This window comes from Rana temporaria, chromosome 2, assembly GCF_905171775.1.
Source record: "Rana temporaria chromosome 2, aRanTem1.1, whole genome shotgun sequence".
NCBI classification, from domain to species: domain Eukaryota; kingdom Metazoa; phylum Chordata; class Amphibia; order Anura; family Ranidae; genus Rana; species Rana temporaria.
The window spans coordinates 143,156,970-143,179,971 of NC_053490.1; the positions used below are offsets into that span (position 1 = coordinate 143,156,970).

The 23,002-nt window shown below is 42.0% G+C and overlaps 1 protein-coding gene across 4 annotated transcripts in view; it reads right to left on the reverse strand.

Moving 5' to 3' along the window:
* The window catches only part of LRCH1 (leucine rich repeats and calponin homology domain containing 1), a 290,465-nt gene that overhangs the window by 124,355 nt on the left and 143,108 nt on the right, over positions 1 to 23,002 (reverse strand). For all 4 annotated transcript variants that reach the window (XM_040341251.1, XM_040341250.1, XM_040341253.1 and 1 more), the window contains exons 2-4: positions 16,985 to 17,129; positions 11,237 to 11,363; positions 1,948 to 2,053 (exon numbers count right to left, since the gene is read on the reverse strand). In XM_040341251.1, the coding sequence (XP_040197185.1) occupies positions 1,948 to 2,053; positions 11,237 to 11,363; positions 16,985 to 17,129 (378 nt within the window). The remainder of the gene's footprint in view (positions 1 to 1,947; positions 2,054 to 11,236; positions 11,364 to 16,984; positions 17,130 to 23,002) is intronic.

Here is a 23,002-nt window from a genome sequence, read left to right on the forward strand (position 1 = left end):
AGTTCTTTAGATGTTGTTCTGGGTTCTTTTATCACCTCCTGGATGAGTCGTAGTTGTGCTCTTGGAGTAATTTTGGTAGGTCGGCCAAACCTGAGAAGGTTCACCACTGTTCCAATTTTTTTCCATTTGTCTCAGTGGTTCGCTGGAGTTTCAAAGCCTTAGAAATGGCTTTGTAACGCTTTCCAAAAGGATACATGTCAATTACTTTGTTTCTCATCTGTTTTTACATTTCTTTAGATCAAGTTATGATGTGTTGCTTTTTTAGATCTTTTAGTGTGTTTCACTGTGTCAGACAGCTTCGATTTAAGTGAGTTGATTCAACAGGTCTGGCAGTAACCAGGCCTGGGTGTGGCAAGTGAAATTTAAATTGGCCTTCCAAAAAAATTTGGTTAATTACGGTTTACATGATTTAGCATGAGAGGGGCAATTACTTTTTTCCCATAGGGCCAGACAGGTTTGGACAGCTTTTATCCTTTACTAAATGAAATCATCATTTTAAAACTGCATTTTACTGGGGTTATCTTTGTGTAATATTAAAATGTGTTTGATGATCTGAATTATTTAAGTGTGAAAAAAATGAAAACATAAAAAAATAAAATCAAGAAGGGGACAAATACTTTTTCACAGCACTGTACACAGCATCAGACTCAGAAGCAAGTCTAACATTGTGCTTTCAGGTAAAAAAAAATCTTACATTTAAAGCGGAGGTCCACCTGAATTTTTTAAAAGCCAGCAGCTACAAATACTGCAGCTGCTGACTTTTAAAAAATAGACACTTACCTGTCCAGCCTGCCCGCGATGTCAACAGCCAAGGCTGAGCAATCGCTCATCTCTCAGCTGCCCCCATCGCCATCCTTGTTGAGGGAATCGGGAAGTGAAGCGTTGCGGCTTCACTGCCCGGTTCCCTACTGCGCATGTGCGAGTAGCGAGGCGCGCCCTCACTGGTCCCCACTCTCTCCTGGGACCAGTGTGTTTCCCAGGAGACAGCAGGGGGGGGAGTGGCGTGACTCTATGCCAGAAGGTATCTGCACCCGCCCCCCTCGAAAGGTGCCAAATGTGACACTGGAGGGGGGGAAGGTTCCGAAAAGCGGAAGTTCCATTTTTGGGTGGAACTCCGCTTTAAGATTAGATTGGGATGCATTTATTTTGACTTGTGTATACACACACACACGAGAATAAACAATAATAATACATTAGAATAAAAGCAAAGGATCAAAACCAGCACAAAGAATGGCAAAAGCAACACTAAATGGAAGCATACAGTTTGATGCAAATTAACATTCTGCAATGCATACATTTAAAAAATGTTTCACAAATGCATATCCATAGCAAAATATAAATGACCATGTGCACCAACCCTTACACTGACAGAAGAAAAGAGCAGAGAGTGAGCCGAATAATGACTTAATTGCCCTACTGCTGTTCTCTCTTTATCCATTCACAGGCTCGGACAGTTTAGTCTGCAGAAGATCACAGACCTGGTCATTTTTAAGAAAAATATAATACAATGGCATCATCAATTATATAAATTTCATTAAACAGCTGCACCAAATAATCACAGCATGAGGATTAAACTGTAACCACAATTTCCTCTTACGTTATTTTTGCTTTACATATCATCAAATCAATGAGGAAGTCTGTGGTGATAAAGAGCTTCATGTTCTTCATGTTTTTACGTTTATAAGTCAGATATCACTGTAATAAGATATATTACAATTCCCTACACATTATCTCAGCATCCTGGTCAAACTTTATGTCTGGTGCTTTAAAATAAAGCTTAGGTGCCACAGTAAATATGTGCCCAGCCTGAATTGTAACCCTGTGGATATTGATGGTCATTTTAATACACCGTATGTTTAAAGTTATAAATTTGCTTATTCTCATTTATATAAATTCATTCATTCTAAATAAGCACATATAAGACAAATCTTTTTCTTTGACACTGACCTTGAGGTAGAACTTTTAAATAATTTCTTCTTACATTTAATTCTCGTAGAGACTTCAAAAGGCCTATTTGCTGTGGCAAAGATGTTATTTCATTGCAGCTGATGTCCTATAAAATCACATGCCATACATTTAGTTTCAGATGTGCTTACAGTATATATATCATCACTCCCTCCCATATTCTTTTACCTTTAGTTTCTACAATTGTGTTAATATAGCAAAGTCAAGAAGATGAAAAACATCAACTTACAGCTTTAAAAAGGTACCACGGTAATTTATAAGGTACTATATCTTTTTTATTAATATTTTATTATAACATTATATATGAGAAGTTTTATAAAAAAGAATGCTTTTTTTTCCGGTTGATTATTCATGGCACCTTTGTTAGACTACCATCATTTTTTTCAGAATATTTTCAAAAGATTTTCAATTAAAGAGTAATAAAATAAAAATAATGGGCAAAATGGAGAAAAAATATTTCTATGTTCCAATAATCCAACTTTGCCCTATATACTCTATGCATTTTATTATGGTTATTCCCTTTAATTAAAATAAACTTGTACTAAGAGAAATGAGTAGGCCATCAATACTGATGCTAAATGTCTAAATGTCTCTGGATTATTTTTTTTACATATTTCTTTATTAAAAATATTTTTCCACATTACAAATAAAAAAATACATAAATACACATAATACAAACATACATACATACATAGTCTCAGAATAATTCCCTCATAAAATCTGACTAGTGTCTATATTATTTATAGGTTATAATTACATTTCCCCTTATCTCGAATACATCCTCCCCAGTCCTATACCTTCCATCTTCCACTCCTAGTTTAACCACTTCCCTACCGGCGCATTGTAACATGACGCCGGCAGAGACCCTCTCTCGATCCGGGTGGACGTTATATGACGTCCTGTGTTCCCGGCGATCTAGGGCGCGCGCGCCCGCGGCAGCACTCGTGGCCCGGCGCGGGTGCCCGCGATTGCCGGTAATCATGGCAGGAGTGTGGATCTGTGTGTGTAAACACACAGATCCACCTCCTGTCAGCGGTGAGGAGACCAATGTGTGTTCCCAGTACAGAGGAACACACATCGGTCTCCTCCCCTTGTGAGTCCCCTCCCCCCTACAGTTAGAACACACCTTAGGGAACATATTAACCCCTTCAGCGCCCCCTAGTGGTTAACCTCTTCCCTGCCAGTCACATTTACACAGTAATCAATGCATATCTATAGCACTAATCACTGTATAAATGTGAATGGTCCCAAAAACTTGTCAAAAGTGTCCGATGTGTTCGCCGCAATATCGCGGTCACAGTAAAAAAATCGCAAATCGCCGCCAATACTAGTAAAAAAATTTATAAAATAAAAATGCCATAAATCTATCACCTATTTTGTAGACGCTATAACCTTTGCGCAAACCAATCAATATATGATTATTACGATTTTTTTTTACCAAAAACATGTAGAAGAATACGTATCGGCCTAAACTGAGGAAAAACAATGTTTTTTTTTTAAATTGTGATATTTATTAAATAAAAAAGTAAAAAATATTGTGTGTTTTTTTTTTAAATTGTCGCTCTTCTTTTGTTTATAGTGCAAAAAATAAAAACCGCAGAGATGATTAAATACCACCAAATGAAAGCTATATTTGTGGGGGGGGGGGGACAAAGATTTAGTTTGGGTACAGTGTTGCATGACCACGCAATTGTCATTCAAAGTGCAACAGCGCTGAAAACTAAAAATTGGTCTGGGCAGGAAGGGGGTGAAAATGCCCTGTATGGAAGGGGTTAAAAAAACTGTCAAGAGGTAGCAAGCTAGAAAGAAAACAGGGGCATTATGGAAAGAAAGAGCTGGATGACGGAATCCCGGGGAGAGAGCCCCCATCCCCAAAAGAAGGGGGGAAAAAAGTGCACATTTCTTGGGAAGACTTTCCCTCCCAACCCTATATATGTATAAAAAATTCTCAATATAAGTGAACAAAAAAAAAATTGTTGTAAAAATAAGGGGGAATCATATTTCCCCCTAGGTGATTCCCCATACAGTGAACTCTAAATTCTCAGATGAGAGAAAAAAAAAAAGAAGTGTATATTTCTTGGGAAGACTTACCCTCCCAACCCTATATATGTATAACAATTCTCAAGATAAGTGTCATATTAACAAAAAAAATAAAATATTTTTGAAAGTAAGGGGGAATCATATTTCCCCTAGGTGATTTCCCATATAGTGAACTCTAAATTCTCAGATGAGAGAGAAAAAAAATGTTGAATGAGATGTGATATAACACAGCTAAGTTCTGAAGTACCTTCTTTGCTTTATGAGAAAACTGTCAAACTGTAATACAATATGCTTAATTGTTCAACTACTAATGACTATCAGGGAAAAGTACAGCTAAGTAACATAATATATAATCAGAAGTACATTTGCAAGGTTATAATATCAGAGATGAATGTTGAGGCTAGGGGACACATCTGCTGTGCAGGGCTCTGGCCATATGCTACCTATAGTATGATTTAATCGATGTATGTGCTGATTGTGCCTCTGGCTCTCCCAGGCGAAATAAAAAAATAGCCTAATATTTTCTATGTGATTATAGAGTCTGGGGAAATAATATTACTTTGTCCCGAGAAATAACAAGAGTCTGCTATCCCCCCCAGTCACACCATATTAGAATTCTTTATCTTGTCACTATAGCGAACTGTAATGCTTTCTCAGGGTACAGAGGTCATTCCACCGTATGTAATAAAGAGTTATTATTTTTAAAGCTAAACTAGATATACACATAAAGTATTTATGTTATACATGCATTAAAACCAACTTAAAATGGTTTATAACGAATTACCATAAATATTTGCATTCGTATCGATATAACCTGCACATTAAGGCTACATAACATTTTTACTGATTAGGCAAGGAACAAAAGTTCTTGCATAAATTATCAGTAAATAGATTGGTTTTTCAGTTCAGTCCTATTTTAAACAGATTACAAACAAATACAAAAGGATAGAAGAATTACAGAGGTATAAGGCCTCGTACACACGACCGAGGAACTCGTCGTAAAAGAAACATCGTTTACCTCGACGAGTTCCTTGTTAGGCTTGTCGAGAAACTTGACAAGCTTTCTTTGCGTACACACTGTCAAGACCAAATCTTGTCGTTCTCAAACGCGGTGACGTACAACACGTACGACGGCAGGGGAAGTTCGATTCCACTGGCACAACCCTTGGGGCTGCTTTTGCTAATCTCATGTTACTGCGTGTTAAGTAAAAGTTTGGTGAGAGACGATTTGCACTTTTCAGTCTGTTACAGCGTGACAAATGTGCTATCTCCATTACAAACGCTACTTTTACCGAAGGTGCGCTCCCGTCTCATACTTTATTCTGAGCATGCGTGAGTTGCTAAGCATACACACGAACGTGTTTCTCGTCGCAAACCAGCCCGACGAGGAACACAAGGAAATTGAGACTCCCGACGAGGAAAAAGAGAACTTGTCTCTTTTTTTCTCATCGAGTTCCTCGACAGTTTTCTCGATGAAAAACATACACACGACCGTTTTCCTCGGCAAGAAAGCTCTGCCACGAAGTTTCTTGATGGATTCTGTCGAGGAAAACGGTCGTGTGTACGAGGCCTCAGGAATCAATTCTATCAACAGTGTTAAAGCGTATACACTAAAGGTCCTATAGAAACACATAGCTCCTATTTAAGAAGCCAAAAGGCATTTGGGGTTGGGCACTACTATCTTAGATCACCCATTGGGCAGCCAATGAAGACAATGGCTCTGTCATGCTTATCGGGTGTTACCCTCCTCAGGAGTCCAAGTAATAGGTGATACTGTTCAGCTGAGAGGTTTGTGCCTTAGTAAGGAGGTTGTAATGGAACAAATGAGGCTGGTGTCCCAAAGTGGAAAAGAGGTGGTGGGAAAATAGTCAATTGAGAAGGGAAGTAGGAAAGGAGAGATTAAGAAAATTAATATATGAGGGGAGGTGGGGGTGTGGTCGCTCTATCATAGCTTACTGGATTCTGTAAAAATATCTCCTTGATCCAATCTTGAAACGCCAATGAAAAATGAAACAGAGACCACAAAGTCCACATTATTTTTAAACTGTTCTTTCCTATCATTTTCCTGTGGCAGCCCACATTCAAGGTTCTGACTGGAGACAAGTTTGTTTGCCCATTCCACATAGGGAGGTGTGATGGTCATTTTCCAATATTGAGGTATGACCATCCTGGATGCCTCTAGAACAAGGACATCTTTTTTTGTGGATTTAATGGGTCCAGGAATCATGGAGAGGAGTGCCAATGTAGGGGAAAGCAGAATATATATGAGTCGCCATAAGCTTACAACAAAGATTGAGGATTTGCAGCCAAAATGCCTGGATGTTGGCGGCATTCCCACTAAATGTGGAGCCTTTAAAGGCATGGTAACACCAGCAAGTGTCTGGAACCGTACGGACAAACTGGTGGAGAACAGAGTCGCACCTGTACCACCTGGTTATGAGTTTGAACCCCTTTTCCTGTCTCTTGGTCGCTAATGTAGATCAGTTTTTTAATGCATAAAAATTGTCATGTTCTTTTTTCTCAGTGGTATACAGTACGTGTATATGTAAAAAAACATATACGTTTTCTTGGACACAACTACTGTGGTGAGCAAGTTCTTTGCTCTTTATACTATGCATGATGTATAGTCATACTGTTCTCTAAAATTAGTTTGTTTACATTTTAGTGTGATTATTGTTCACCCCTCTTGCTATATAAAAATCACTGCCCAATAACCAGGTAATTTTTTGAGATACGGCACTGAGTCGCTTTTTTAACTGATAATTGCGCAGTCGTGCAACGCAGTACCCAAACAAAATGTACGTCCTTTTTTTCCCACAAATAGAGCTTTCTTTTGGTGTTTTTATTTTCTGCACTATAAATAAAAGAAGAGCAAGATTGATATTCCAAGGTTAGATCACTTTTATAGCACTGAACAGTTCGAAAATTAATTAAAATATCTAGGGGGATATTTGAGTGTGGGTGCGTAAAGTATTGGTGATTTGGTGATTTGGCTCCCATAGAGCTCTGTTGTCAACATCAAGTCTGTCTGGAATTATATGAAGAGACAGAAGGATTTGAGGCAACCTACATCCGTAGAAAATCTGTGGTTGGAGCAACCTACCTGCCGAGTTCCTTCAAAAACTGTGTGCAAGTGTACCTAGAAGAACTGATGCTGTTTTTAAGGCAAAGGGTGGTCACACGAAATATTGATTTGATTTGGATTTCGCTTTTGTTCATTAACTTTTTTTTTTTTTACTAATTTTGTTAATTGATAGAAATAAACTATTAACACATCTTTCTGTAAGCTTTCCTAATTTACAGCATTTTTTCATAGCTCTCTAAAACTTAACACAACTGAAGAGAAGATGGCTATAATTCAGAAATCACTTTTACAACTGTCATTGTCAGTCAGAATCAGTGGAGCAGATTTATTTAGGCCCCTTTCACACGGACGGATAGAATGGTGCTTTTAGCTGCGGATTTTTTCGCAGCTAGAAGCACACAATGCTTTCCTATGACACCCTTCACACACTGCGTTTAGCTGCAGTTTTGTCACCTGCGGTTCGGTGCAAATAGAAAAAATAGAATTTAATGCATCCAGGTGCGATCTGGCGCAGCTATCGACACATAACCGTAGGTAATCGCAGTGCACTGTGTCAGCTGCGTTTGGTATGAATCTTGAGGGGGAACTCCACGACAAATTTCAAATAAAAAAACGGTGTGGGATTCCCCTCCAAGAGCATACCAGGCCCTTGGGTCTGCTATGGATTTTAAGGGGAACCCCCGTATGCCGAAAAAATGGCGTGGGGGTCCCTCCAAAAACCATACCAGACCCTTATGCGAGCACGCAGCAAGGTCGGTCAGGAAAGGGGGTGGGGACGAGCGAGCGTCCCCCTCCTTAACCTTACCAGGCCGCATGCCCTCAACATGGGGGGGGGATAGGTGCTTTGGGGCCCCCCCACCCAAAAGCACTGTGTCCCCATGTTGATGAGGACAGGGCCTCTTCCGGACAACTCTGGCCGTTGGTTGTCGGGGTCTGCGGGCAGAGAGCTTATTGGAATCCTGGAGCCCCATACTCATTCACCTAGGGTGGGGGCCGGGATCTGGGGGCCCCCTTATTAAAGGGGGTCTCCCGGATTCCAATAAGCTCCCCGCCTGCAGACCCCGACAACCAACGGCCAGGGTTGTCGGGGAAAGAGGCCCTGTCCTCATCAACATGGGGACACAGTGCTTTGGGGTGGAGGGGGCCGCAGGACGCCCCCTGCCCCAAAACACCTACCCCCGCATGTTGAGGGCATGCGGCCTGGTACAGTTAAACAAGGGGGCCCACCCCTCCCCACCCCCTTTCCTGACCAGCCTGCGTGCTCGGATAAGGGTCTCGTATGGATCTTGGGGGCCCCCTACACCGTTTTTTGGGTGTACAGGGTTTCCCCTTAAAATCCATAGCAGACCCAAGGGCCTGGTATGCTCTTGGAGGGTGAACCCATGCCGGTTTTTTATTTGAAATTTGGCGTGGAGTTCCCCCTCAAGATTCATATCATACACAGTGCTTGGTATTGGCAGGGATCCAAGTTGGATCCCCGTTCAATATCGTGCCGTGGATAAACGCAACCGCAGCTAATCGCACTGTACAAATGCAGCTGATCGCTGTGCCTGGAGTCTTGAATTTCAGCAGAAAATAAACATGCTTTTAACTGCGGCAGAACAGCCGCCCGTGTGAAAGGGGCCTTAAAGAGGAACTAAACCCATTGATTTAACCGTTTCCTAAAGCAGTTAGGCACGCTTTGAATGATAACTGCCACAGTTGCTTGTGCTCTTAACTGAACAGCCAAATGGCTATAAGAACAATGTGCTGCCTGATGATGCCTACAGTAATATAAGAAAGACGTAAATGGAAAATACATTTTGGTAAAATGTATCCTATTTAATCAACTTAATTTTTGACTTGTTGATCCAATGTTTTATGTGACTTCTGTTGTGTAAAAGTTGTCTTACAGATGAAAGCTATTATTATGGGCAACCATGGTATGCAGTCTGCAGAGCATGAATATATAATAACAAAGCCCAGCAATTCATGCTTGTTGGCAGCCTGTGTAAACTTCCTTATCCTGACTAGTCCATCTTTGGGAGAAGTGGAATGTGTCCCTATTTTGAATAACTTAATTTTTCTGCTATTCATTTCTTGTTCAGAGCAACATACATTTTGGGGGCTGTAGAATGCAGCTTGACACTTCCTTACTCAGCCTATTTTTTTAAGTTTTATATATATATATATATATATATATATATATATATATATATATATATATATATATATACACACACACACACACACACATATGCATACATACATTTACACCCCTCACATTTTTGTAAAATATTTTATTAAATCTTTTCATGTGACAACACTGAAGAAATTACACTTCACTACAATGTAAAGTAGTGAGTGTACAGCTTGTATTATTTCCAGCACTGCCTTAACCCTCTCGGGCATGGCGTTCACCAGAGCTTAACATGTTGCCACTGAAGTCCTTTTCCACTCCTCCATGACAACATCAAGAAGCTAGTGGATGTTAGTGACTGTGTGCTCCTCCACCTACCACTTTAAGGATGCCCCACAGATGCTCAATGAGTTTTAGGTCTGGAGACAGGTTTGGCCAGTCCATCACCTTTACCCTCAGCTTCTTTAGCAAGGCAGTGATCATCTTGGAGGTGTGTTTGGGGTCGTTATTGTGTTAAAATACTGGCCTGTTGGTCCAGTCCCTGAAGGGAGGGGATCATCTTGGAGGTGTGTTTGGGGTCGTTATTGTGTTAAAAAACTGGCCTGTTGGTCCAGTCCCTGAAGGGAGGGGATCATGTTTCAGTATGTCACAGTACATATTGGCATTCATTGTTCCCTCAATAAACTGTAGCTCCCCAGTGCCAGCAGCACTCATGCAGCCCTAGACCATGACACTCCCACCACCATGCTTGACTATAGACAAGACACACTTGTACACTCACTACTTTACATTGTACAAAGTGTAATTTGATACGCCGGTGTACTTTCAAATTACCCGCGTCGTATCTTTAGTTTGTATTCTCAAACCAAGATACAACGGCATTTGGGTAAGATCCGACAGGCATACGGCTTCGTACGCCTTCGGATCTTAGATGCAATACTTTGGCGCCCGTTGGGTGGAGTTCGCGTCGTTTTCAGCGTCGGGTATGCAAATTAGCTATTTCCGTCGATCCACGAACGTACGCGCCGTCGTCGCATTCTCTTACGTCGTCTGTAGTCGGCTTTTTCCGGCGTAAAGTTAAAGCTGCTATTTTGTGGCGTATAGATAGACATGCCATGTTAAAGTATGGCCGTCGTTCCCGCGTCGAAATTTGAATTTTTTTTTTTTGCGTAAGTCGTCCGTGAATAGGAATGGACGTAAGTCACGTCGAGGTTCCAAAAACTACATCGCTGCGACGTAATTTCACGCAAAGCACGTCGGGAAATTTCGGGACGGAGCATGCGCAGTACGATCAGCGCGGGAACGCGCCTAATTTAAATGATCCACGCCCCCTACCTGGATCATTTGAATTAGGCGGGCTTGCGCCGGTGGACTTTACGCTACGCCGCTGCAACTTTACAGGCAAGTGCTTTGTGAATCGAGCACTTGCCTGTAAAACTTGCGGCGGTGTAACGTAAATGAGATACGTTACGCCGCCGGAATTCTATGTGAATCTGGCCCAGTATATATATATATATACACACACACACACATACACACGTCTGTCCTTGTGTGCCCAGAGTGCTAGATTACTTAACAAAACAGGTTGCTATGACTTATTACATTGGAAGTCTTGTCATGAGGTGCACCATGTTAACAGCAGGACTGTCCAAGTGCACCTGGCATAGTTGGTAGCCTCCTACATGATTGAAAGGTGCCACTGTTTCAATTTTGCTAATTTTCCTTTAGGACATTGATCATTATAGTAATTTCCAAAAGAATCCCTGCACTGTCACATCAGCCTTTTCATTCCCCATAAATCTCTTTCACTAAGTGATTTTCCAAAAGGTCTCTCATCTAATTCCCTGCCAGACTTCTGTTTTCTTTCAAAAGAAAGTACCAATTTTCAATTCATTAGTTAAAGTTCAAGTTTTCCCCCAGAGGGACTGATAAATTTGGCTTACCTTACATCCCACACATTAGCCTGGGGTTACAACACCCCTAAATATGAAAGTAAGAAATAGAAAATATTCAATTTAGTGACATACCAGCTCCATTAACTGCTGCAGTTGACCTATTTCCTCTGGCAGAAACCCAATCTTATTATTACTTGCAATTAAGACTTTAAGAGGAAGACCACATATGCAGGCTGGCAACGATGAGAGCTGATTTCGACTGAAAAAGAAAAAAAAATAAAGTTCAGTAGAGCCAAGCTATAATTTTCTTAAGTGACTCACAGAGGCATTTAAAAAGAGCTGCACATTTCTTAGCGATCCTTTGTGTTTTCAGAAGTGCAGCTGAACAACGTCCAAGCGTGAGCTGTGTAAAGAGGTCGCTCACAGCCAGATATCTGTGTATAGGGAAAAATGGCTGTGTGGGAGGAAAACGAATGCCTAAGAAAAAAAGCGGAGAAACAGAACTCTGTTATGCAAGGATTCCAACAAATACACAGCACCAAATTCCTAACCACCGAATGGCTGTAACTGTGACAAATGAGGTTATAACATATGCTGTATGTTACATGTATATATTTAATAGAAACCAGCAGTGACAAATATACAGTGGTTGTCATTGCTGCCAATGACTTCGCAAAATTCCTCACATCAGATATATTCTGAGCAGTTTTCTCTGTGCTTTCTGTTAGGATTTACTGACTTGGAAAATGTATATAGTATCCTGTGCTGGTAGCCGCCTTCTTGAATCACACTACTAAATAGGTACTTGGACTATATTAACAATAAATGTTAAAATATTTTGCATACAAAAGGCAATAGTAAAGTAAAAATACATGTGTATTGAGGAAGGATCAGTGGCTGACTCAATGCAGGTTTGCTAAGACTAGGACTGGACTAGCCAGTGCTTACAAGGACAGGGAACAGACAATTTTCTCCACAAAGGGTAGAATCTGGAATCAAAAGGAAGCTGTATATTTGTTGTGCTGAAAAAAAAGCCCTTTTTATAGTAAAGATTTCTTTGCAAAACACGGCCCTGGGTGTCTGCACAGTGGGTGTATATATAGATATCTATATATAGATAGATATAAGGTATCTATCTATCTATACATATACAGTATATATATACAGATTTATATATCAGGAACATGAGGTGAGGTCAGTGGCTGGTGAGGCACTGGCTAGTATCAGAGCCAGATACACACAGGTTACATATGTCGTGAACATTAGAGCGAGAACAATAATTTTAGCACTAGATCTTCTCTGTAACTCTAAACATGTAGGGGCAGATCCACGTACAGCGGCGCATATTACCGCCGGGCGTAGCGTATCTAAGATACACTACGCCGCTGTAACTTACTTTTTTTTTCGAATCCTCAACTAATTTGCACCGTAAGTTAAGGCGGCGTAGTGTATCTTTGGCGGCGTAAGGGCGCGGAATTCAATTTGATGTGATGGGGGCGTGTTTTATGTAAATACGTTGTGACCCGACGTAAACAACGTTTTTTTTTAACGGTGCATGCGCCGTCCGTGGGGGTATCCCAGTGCGCATGCTCAAAATTAAACCGGAACAAGCCAATGCTTACGACGGTGACGTCATTCTACGCAAATCCCTATTCGCGAACGACTTACGCAAACAACGTAAAAAATTTAAAATGCGAGGTGGGAACAACGGCCATACTTAACATTGAGTACACCTCATATTAGCAGGGGTAACTATACGCCGGAAAAAGCCGAACGCAAACGACATAAAATGCGCCGGACCCTAGGATATCTGCTAAAACAAATTATTTATAATGTTTGAGGGTTCTGAGTAATTTTCGAGCAAAAAAATTATGATTTTTGCAGATCAGTTTTAGAATATGCAGTTCAGTTTTGAACACCAGTTCTCAAAAAGGATATGGGGTAACTGGAGAAAGTGCAGAGAAGGGCAACCAAACTGATAAAAGGCATGGAGGAGCTCAGCTATGAGGAAGGATTAGAGGAACTGAATTTATTCCCTTTTGAGAAGAGGAGATTAAGGGGGGATATGATCAACATGTACAAATATATAAGGGGTCCATATAGTGAACTACGGTCAACACAGAGGACAAGGGGGGCACTCTTTACGTCTAGAGGAAAAGAGATTTCATCAACAAATACGGAAAGGTTTCTTCACAGGAGGAGCTGTGAAAATGTGGAACAGACTCCCTCCATAGGTGGTTCTGGCCAGCTCAGTAGATTGCTTTAAGAAAGGTCTGGATTCTTTCCTAGATGTACATAGTATAACTGGGTACTATGATTTAGAGGTAAAGTTGATCCAGGGAAAATCTGATTGCCTCTCGGGGGGTTCAGGAAGGAATTTTTTCCCCTGTTGTAGCAAATTGGAGCATGCTATGCCGTTTTTTGTTTTTTTGCCTTCCTCTGATCAACTGTGGGTATAGAATTGGGATTACGATATTTCTTTTTTTTTCATGGTGAACTAGATGGACTTGTGTATTTTTTCAACCTATCTATGTAACTATTTAACATGTAGGGGAGAAGTGTCATAATTGGCCTGGGTGGCAAGGGGTTAATTACCATAAGTAAGTAATATACAAATAATTATGATATACTGTTTTTAAGGTCATTTACTATATTTTCAAAAACTGTACTCAAGCAGATGGCTTAACTGACAAAATACTGAAGTTTGGAGTTATAACTTCCAACCAGTAATTTCACAGTAAATAAATAAATAATTATTATCTTAAAAAAATATAACATACTAATATATGATTTAGCTTGTACCTTTTCAGCAGCCGCAGATTCTCATTCTCCCTCTTACCTGTGTGAGAAAAATATGGGATTATGGGTAAATCTTATACCCATAAACCCATGCTTTTTCCCTGTATGTAAGAGGGCTGGGCTGGAAGGGAGTATTTGTCTTTTTAGATACATGCCCCCCTTCTATGACACTGCAGTGAGAGACGTGCCTCAACTGCACCATTTTTACTGGATAGCTTGGGCCAATGGTACTTTCCATTGGTCGAAGACTCCAAGTTGTCCATTGAGCTCAGTGCCTCTGACAAGAAGTGAGGAGAGGCATTGTGAGCTCATCCTCTCCGTCTGCTGCAAACAGAGTGTGCCAGCTTGTATTTATACTGGCTGCTCTGCATTTAGCTTCTGACAGGATGCTCAAGGAGCCCTGCATCTCAGTAACCATAGCTGATAGTAGCTTCTGGTTATCGAGCTACGACCCTCAAAGTTGATCTTTTTTTTTTAATGCTCTGTCTCACCTGCCTCCCCTGACTGCACGCCCTTGATATATATAACGTACATATAGTTATTGTGAGGTGCTGGCTAGTAAGGTTGTGTACAGTGTATATGTGTCACCTAGGTTTCTCACCAGTCCATGCTAAGGGACTACAGGTTTCATGACCGATATAGAAAAAAACAACCTTTTTTTAGATCCTAATAGGTTCCAGCTAGGTCCTAGAGCCCAGGGACTTTGTAGAGTTTTGTATGGGATAAAGCTTCCAGCCCTAAGTCTATATTTTACAATATTCAGCAATACACATGTTTTTTCATATGTGAACTGATAGCGCCTCAAGTGCTTTCTGTCTCTCTCTTTTACGCTCTCTTCTATGTGAGAACCTGCTGCTAGGTGAGAGGCTGACTCAGGTCAGAACACTAAAAAAGGTATTTTGGGGAGACCATTAGGGGGCTTGCTGTACAAAGCCCTCCTGTATGAAACTGTACTCCTCCTGTATTATCTCAAAGAGCCCTCCTAGTTCTCATCTTGGACTACAGCTGTTAAGCTGTAGATATCTGAGACTGGGAGAGGTTGAGACATTTTGGCAGATCGACAGGTATTTTTTTGTATTTGCAATGTCTAAGTGATATAACACGTGAAATGTGCATGCATTGCTGAGATGCACTCCATATTTTATTTTTTTATTATTTCACCTTGACATACCCTTTCAGGTTTCTAAAGTTTTATAGTTTGTAAATATATATGTACACAAGAACAACCCTTTTTGCTCATCTCAGATGAAGGCTATGTTGAGTAGTAGTGCACAATAACTGTTTTACTGTCCCTTCTCTCAATGCAAATTTGTATTTCAGGCTCAACTGAAAGTGCATTCTGTACGAGGCTAACTTAGCTTATTAAACCGGTCATGAGAGAAATATTTTGACTGCCACTGCTTATTTCTTTCTGATAAAGAAAACGAATAAGTGGTTATAGTGACCCAATACCTTTAATAATTACTGTTCAGTAAGTTACAGTTCAGCACAAGTATTGAAATCAAAAAAGTTAAAACTCTGAAAGTGATTGTAAAGGCAATATTTTTTTTATTATTAAAATAAAAAAGATGCTATACTTACCTGCTCTGTGCAAAGGTTTGGAACAAATTGGTCCCTTGCCTCCTCCCCTGCTGGCACAGTCTGCTCCTCCCATCCTGCGGTTGCCCACTCAGCAAGGCTCTGTGTGCTGAGGGGGCACCCACGCGGACACGCTCCTGTGCCAGGCTGTGTGTGTCCATAGACACACAGTGCTGCGTCACAATACCCCTTGCTTCCTCCTCACTGGAGGCTCTGCTGCTCCTGTGAAAAGAGGAAGAGAGAGCAACGATGCTGCCAGCGGGGCAACACTGGATTGAGAGAGGAGTCAGGTAGATGTTTAAAAGGGGTTGTAAAGGTTTTTTTTTTTTTTAAATAACAAACATGTTATACTTACCTCCTTTGTGCAAGGGTTTTGCACAGAGTGGCCCAGATCCTCCTCTTCTGGGGAGCCACAGTGGCGCTCCTGGTACCTCCCTGCATCGAGACAAGCATTCCAAGGGGACACCCATGCGGGCGTGCTCCCCAGTCCTGCTGCTGCGTCCATTGACACAGATGGCAGGACTCGGCCCCACCCCCATGTCACTGGATACGATTGACAGCAGCGGGAGCCAATGGCTGTACTGCTATCTCTATCCAATGAGGCCCCGGGACAGCAGCTGGAGCTGCTGTGCTCATCCTCATCGCTGGAACAATCGGGTTCAGGTAAGTAAAAGGGGGCACTGGGGGGGGGGGGGGGGGTAGTTTTTTTTACCTTAATGCATAGAATGCAATAGGGTGAAAAACCTAGGGGGTTTACAAACCCTTTAAGGATGTGGGGGGTGCAAGTAGTGGGCAGTTTTTTTTTTTCCTTTATTCATAGAATGCATTAGGGTATTTTTTTTTTCTTTAGAACCACTTTAAAGTATAAATAAAGACAAAACTTATTTTTTTTTCTTTGGTTTTAGAGTGGAGAGGGATTGGAATGACTGCTTTGTTTTTATTGTTGTATGTGTAAGTACCCCTTAGGGAGACTCAACCAAAATCCCAAATTTTGGGTTGCCACCAGAACAGAAAAAGAGTGGAAATCTTACAATGGGGAAACTAGCTCTGCAGACCCTGGTGACAACTGGGGATTTCCTTCCCTTGGAGGTATCTCCTCGTACTCCCTGTTTTGGCTACAAGACAAGAAGTGAGGGGACCCCCCCCCAAATGGGACGAAAAAAGGACAAGAGTTAGAAACTTAGCCAAAATGAAAAAAAATAAAAGTTTGCCTTTAATTATTTTTTAATGGCAAACTTGTTTTGACAAGTAATTCAAACTATGAAAGTAATAAGAGGGTTAACATAAAAGCCAGGATACTGATGATTTTAGCAATGGCAGCTTCGATGTCCGGTGAACAATTATATAAGTAATATAATAATATGGCGCAGTAAGCAGGTAAGATGTGAGCTTGAATCAGGTAAATATACAATATTATCTCAATGCACAGCACAGATTTCATGTCAGCAAGGTTTATATACTGCAGTTTGGCAGGCTGTATTTGTATCAGTAAAATAAATATACCTTATATTTAAGTAAGTTAACATCCGTAAATTTGCTAATGCCTCAGGAATAATTTTGATACAATTGTGGTATAAGTTGAGTGCTTCTAGTGACACAAAATGGCAGACTTCAACCGGCACTTCTGTCAGCCTATTCTTAGAAAAGTCTGGAAAAAAACACAACACAACAAACACATAAATGAGTTGTTACTGTACTGATTTACACGCTAAGCTTTGCAGCACTTAGAAGGCCACTTCACATGTTTACACACTTATTGTAACATAACTGTTAGTATATAGAAAGTTTACAAGAACATCCATTACCAGGGACCAGCCACTAGTGGTGTACCACAAAGTTCTGTACTCTGCTCTATTTAATCTGTTTGCAAGTGATGTATAACTAAATGATTGGTGGTAAGGTGTGTCTTTTTGCTGTTTGTAACATGGAACACCATTTGGCATTGATGGAGGATTGTTTCTGAATAAAAATAAAAAAAATGCACTTAGGAAAACATTGGGAGTACAGTGTTGGCCAGAACTACCAAAGGTCCAAATTCTCCTATCTAGAGCTTTAGTTAGAACTCATTTCTGACACAAGGTTGGATTTACTAAAGACAAATAGGCTGTTCAGGTTGCAAGGGAATTTTCCCTTTGGCTTAGTGAACATGGTGAAAATTCACTTTGCAAAGAATACCCAAATCATAGAGCTGCAGGATTGTGGCCAAAATGAGAATCACTATTTTTTTGCTTGGAATAAAGAACACGATTCTCACGGCATAACATCTTTCACATTATAAAAAAAAAATGGGCTAACTTTATCGTTTTTATTTTTTTATTTTTTTATTAATTAAAGTGTATTTTTTTTCCAAAACAATTGCATTTGAAAGACTGCTGCCCGAATACAGTGTGACATAAAATATTGCAACAACCGCTATTTTATTCTCTAAGGTCTCTGCTATATATATATATTTTTATATATTTATTTAACTTGAAACCAACAAATGTCAGAAAAAGGTTTAGGCCGGGATTCAGAAAGGACTTACGACGGCGTATCTCCAGATATGAGTCGTAAGTCCAAATGAGCGCCGTCGTATCTATGCGCTTATTCAGAAAGGCAGTTACGCCTGAATTTGGCCAAGAAACGACCGACGTAAGTCTCTTACGCCGTCGCATCTTTGGTGCATATTTACGCTGGCCGCAAGGGGCGCTTCCATAGATTTACGCATGGAATATGCAAATGACCTAGATACGCCGATTCACGAATGTACTTGCGCCCGTCAGATTTAGCTACGCCGTTTACGTAAGGCTTACGTCCGGCGTAAGTTTACCCCTCATAAAGCAGGGTTAAGTCATGTTAAGGTATGGACGTCGGAAACGTCGGAACAGCGTCGTATTTTATGTTGTTTGCGTAAGTCGTACGTGAATGGGGCTGGGCGTAAGTTACGTTCACGTCGAAAGCATTGAGCCCACGTATCTTAGAGAGTATTTGCGACGTGATTCTGAGCATGCGCACGCATGCACCGTTCGATCGGCCATGCATTAACATGGAGTCACGATTCATTACAATACAACACGCCCACTGCCTTGCTACTTTGAATTACGCTGGCTTACACCGGCCCATTTATGTTACGCCGGCGTACATATGGGAGCAAGTGCTTTGTGAATACAGTACTTGCCTCTCTACATTACGTCGGCGTAGCGCATATGAGATGCGCTACGTCCGCTCAAAGATACGCCAATGTATCTGAATCCTGGCCAACGTGTTTAAGTGGTTAAACTTCCTTCATTTACAGAAGTGTATTCCTTTGATCTAAAGGACAAATCATTACAATGTTTACACTTAGTTCCCTGACTGAAGAATGTTGTGATACTTGGCAGACTGCAGTTTTTTTGTTTGTTTGTTTTTTCCTTTTGATGGCTGTAGGCTTCAGCAGACCAGATAATTCTCTGCATAGAAAGAATCGGGAAATACTTTGTCAAGATCGCAAGGGAAAAAAATCACGATAACGATTCTTAACGATTAATCGTGCAGCTCTACCCAATCGAGTGCAAGAAAAACAAACACAAACAGGATTTTTGCTTGCACATGATAGTATGATGGAAGCCAGCATAACTTCACTTCATTCCCTAAGCTACAGGAAAATTCCCTGACAAAGCAAAATATTCCTTGTACAATGAACGGCATATTTGTTTTTTTCCACTATGTTCAGTTCTAGAGACCATACTTCTAAAATGATATTGATGACAGAGCAAGTCCAGAAATTAGCAACAAAATTTCTGAATGGTCCAAGATAGTGATTCTCAGCCCTGTCCTCAAGTACCCCAAACAGGCCATGTTTGTAGGTTTTCCTTTATCTTGCACAGGTGCTTTAAATCAGAGTCAATGGCTTTGTATTTTGGACTGCTTTTTTATCCAAGAGAAATTCCCAAAACATGGCCTGTTGGGGGTACTTGAAGACTGAGGTTGAATACCACTGGTCTAAGAGATAAAACATAATCAGAACAGACTTCAGGAACATGGTAAATACAGTCTAAAGGTGGTAGTGGTTATCCATATTGTCCCTGCCAAATCACCAGCCTATAGCTTGTAAATGAAAACTTGGCCACACCCAGTCCTGCCCACTTCATTCTGTATGACAGCACTGCCTATTGTACTGACACCCTCCCACTGTAAGCTGCAGTGTCTGGGAACACATGCGCTTTGCCATGTTTTTCAGAAACACTGCAAATGTGCATCGTGTTCGTGTTGTCATTACATGTTAGAAGCACCACAAAAACTGTGATAATGCACCATGCTCTGCTCCAAAAAAAAAATCTGGAGCTTCTCTGGTGCAATTTCTGCTTGTAGGGCAGCCCATTTAAGCGAATGGGCTGCCCTGTACCTGACAAGTAAAAATACTCCAAAACAAAATGCAAGCGGGAATGTGAGTTTTCGCAACATGGAGATGTGAATGAGGCCTGACAACTGAGTGTTTCTGTCCACGTCCTCTTATGGAATTGTATAAAGATGGCCATACACTATGCAATCGGATTTCACCATCTCTGTACACTTTCCTTTAGATTTACCAGAACTATGGAATAGAAAGACAAAGCTGAACAATTTTTTCAATTTGTATCAAATCAGACATGCCCTTGTACTACATAGCTGGCAGGAGATCTAAAGGAGATTGTATAGAAAGGGGTAGAAGGTGGTATTGTAATGAGGGAGGTGTGGTCCAGAGTGGTGAAAACCCTATTACACCCTCTTCTGTGATGCAATAAGGAAGTGAAGGCTTCTGGAAGATGACCTAACAGGAAGTGAAAGCTGAGGAAGTGATGGAATCTGAACATCATTTCAAAATAAAAATAAACTGAAAAGATTTTAAACCTCCTGTGGATAAGGTAAGTGGAAGAAAAGCACATTGGGAGGGCTTGGCCAGAAACGGCATTGGCATAAACGCTTCTATTTATGTCAGGGCACAGACCTTTTATGGTCTCTTTCCCTAGTTGGTCCTGGGTGGAATCGAACCCAGGATCTCTCCATTGAAGGTCCAGCTCTTTTGTCTCTGAGCCACTGCTCAGTTCTATTCTGTGTGCTGTCCATTGGAGCCTGGTTCTGAAACCTGTACTTCTGTGGACCAATCAGTGGCCAGTGCGGCCTATTTAAGCCAGCCCCTTCCCCTTTGCTAATGGCTGGTTCGTTGTCAGCTTTACCCTGTGAGAGAACCTTGGAAACCTGTATACCCAGACCTGCTTGACCCGGATTGGACCTTGACGATTCTCTGCCATCTCCTACACTTGACCCCTGCCTGCTTATCGGATTTGCTGTTGTCTCCTGCCCCTTGACCTTGGCTTGCTCTCACGGACTTCCTCTGATCTCTCCAACTCCTGACCCACGGCCTGTGACCCGGATTTGCCTTTGTTTCTTGTTGATCCCTTCTGGACTTACCTGCCTGTTCCTGCCTGATCAACGACTGTCTCCAGTCCTCTGCACCTGCCCTGTTTTCGTCAGCTGCACCAAGTCTGCCTACCAGTTCCCGGCACAGGTGCCTCCTTGTGCCGTCCCTCCTCTGTTCTAACTCCAGGGAGTGGTCTGCACAGGGTCGCAAAGGTGAGCCGCCCTCAGCATCTCGGCCTCGGTAAGTAACGTTCTTGACATTACGAACCAGCCATTATGTCTGAGGCCGACAGGGCATGCTCACCCCTTGAAAACCTGTGTCAACAGGTGTCTGTTTTGACGGTTGCCGTTCAAAAATTGCAAGAAGGTAAACCCTTACATAATGGACTAACTAATAATATGGAGTCCGCAGACTTGTACAAGATGCTCACCTCCCTGGCTCTGCAAGTCTCCAGCCTGAACCATACTATTCAGGAACTACAACAAGAAGTCCAAAAATTTAAAGGGACAACATGCCCAGCCCCGGAACCTGTATATTATGAGCCATTTGTTCTTATGCCAGAAATATTCGATGGGAACCGTGCATCCTTCTTGTGCTTTAAAACTGACTGTGAGCTATTGTTCACCCTTAAACCTAGGACCTATGCCACGGACTATATTAAGGTTAGAGCCTCCGTCAACTTGCTAACAGGGCAGGTCAAATCGTGGGCTCACCTGCTGCTGCAGGAAAAAAGTCCAGTCTTGGACAGCTGGGAGACGTTCATGTCTGCTCTGGACTCATATATCCCTGCTTCCAAGAGGACCAGCACTCCCAGGTCTGCTCTTAGTTCACGAGGCCTACGGGTACCCAAGGATAGGAAGCCCCAGTACGGTTATGACCTCCAGCCAGCCCAGTGTGTGCCAAATTATGAGACTCCGTATGTGCCCAGCCTGGAAGTTTCCCCATCACAAGGTCTTGACATTTCTGTGGATGCACACACGCCTACCTTGGAGGAGGAAGAACCCATGCAGATCGGGGTCATCCGGTCCAGCCTATCTATGGCAGAAAGAGAGCGGAGAAGAGCCCATGGACTTTGCTTTTATTGTGGTGCTAGCGGGCACCTTATATCGCTTTGCCCAACTCGCCCACCTCGGCCAAAGCTTCTTCAAGTGGGTACTATTGGAAGTTTTTTCTATGCCTCAGAATCTGTACCTACCTCCCAAGTTTCAGTGTCTTCGGTTCCTGTGTCCCCAGTTCCAGTGTCTTCGGTTCCTGTGTCCCCAGTTCCAGTGTCTTCAGTTCCAGTGTCTTCAGTTCCAGTGTCCCCAGTTCCAGTGTCTTCAGTTCCTGTGTCCCCAGTTCCTGTGTCCCCAGTTCCTGTGTCCCCAGTTCCTGTGTCCCCAGTTCCTGTGTCTTCAGTTCCTGTGTCTTCAGTTCCTGTGTCTTCAGTTCCTGTGTCTTCAGTTCCTGTGTCTTCAGTTCCTGTGTCTTCAGTTCCTGTGTCCCCAGTTCCAGTGTCCCCAGTTCCAGTGTCCCCAGTTCCAGTGTCTTCAGTTCCAGTATCTTCAGTTCCTGTGTCCCCAGTTCCAGTGTCCCCAGTTCCAGTGTCCCCAGTTCCAGTTCTTATGTCTTCAGTTTCTGTGTCCCCAGTTCCAGTTCCAGTGTCCCCAGTTGAAATTCCAGATCATATCTCCCCAAGTGAAGTTCTCCCTCCAGACTGCACATATGCCTCAAATGGTACTATGGTCCGTAAACAGGATCTGGAGATATTGGAACAAGCTTTACAAGCAAGGAGGGCGCCCCCTACCAGAACTTCAGGATCAAAAAAGCCAAAAAAGAAAAAGTAACAATCTACATGCTCCCCGTTTTATCCAAGCTTCCCATCAGGAGCTTCCGGAACTAACGGACAGGTTGGGCGTCCGGAGTCCGCCCCTAGGGGGGGGGCACTGTCAGGGCACAGACCTTTTATGGTCTCTTTCCCTAGTTGGTCCTGGGTGGAATCGAACCCAGGATCTCTCCATTGAAGGTCCAGCTCTTTTGTCTCTGAGCCACTGCTCAGTTCTTTTCTGTGTGCTGTCCATTGGAGCCTGGTTCTGAAACCTGTACTTCTGTGGACCAATCAGTGGCCAGTGCGGCCTATTTAAGCCAGCCCCTTCCCCTTTGCTAATGGCTGGTTCGTTGTC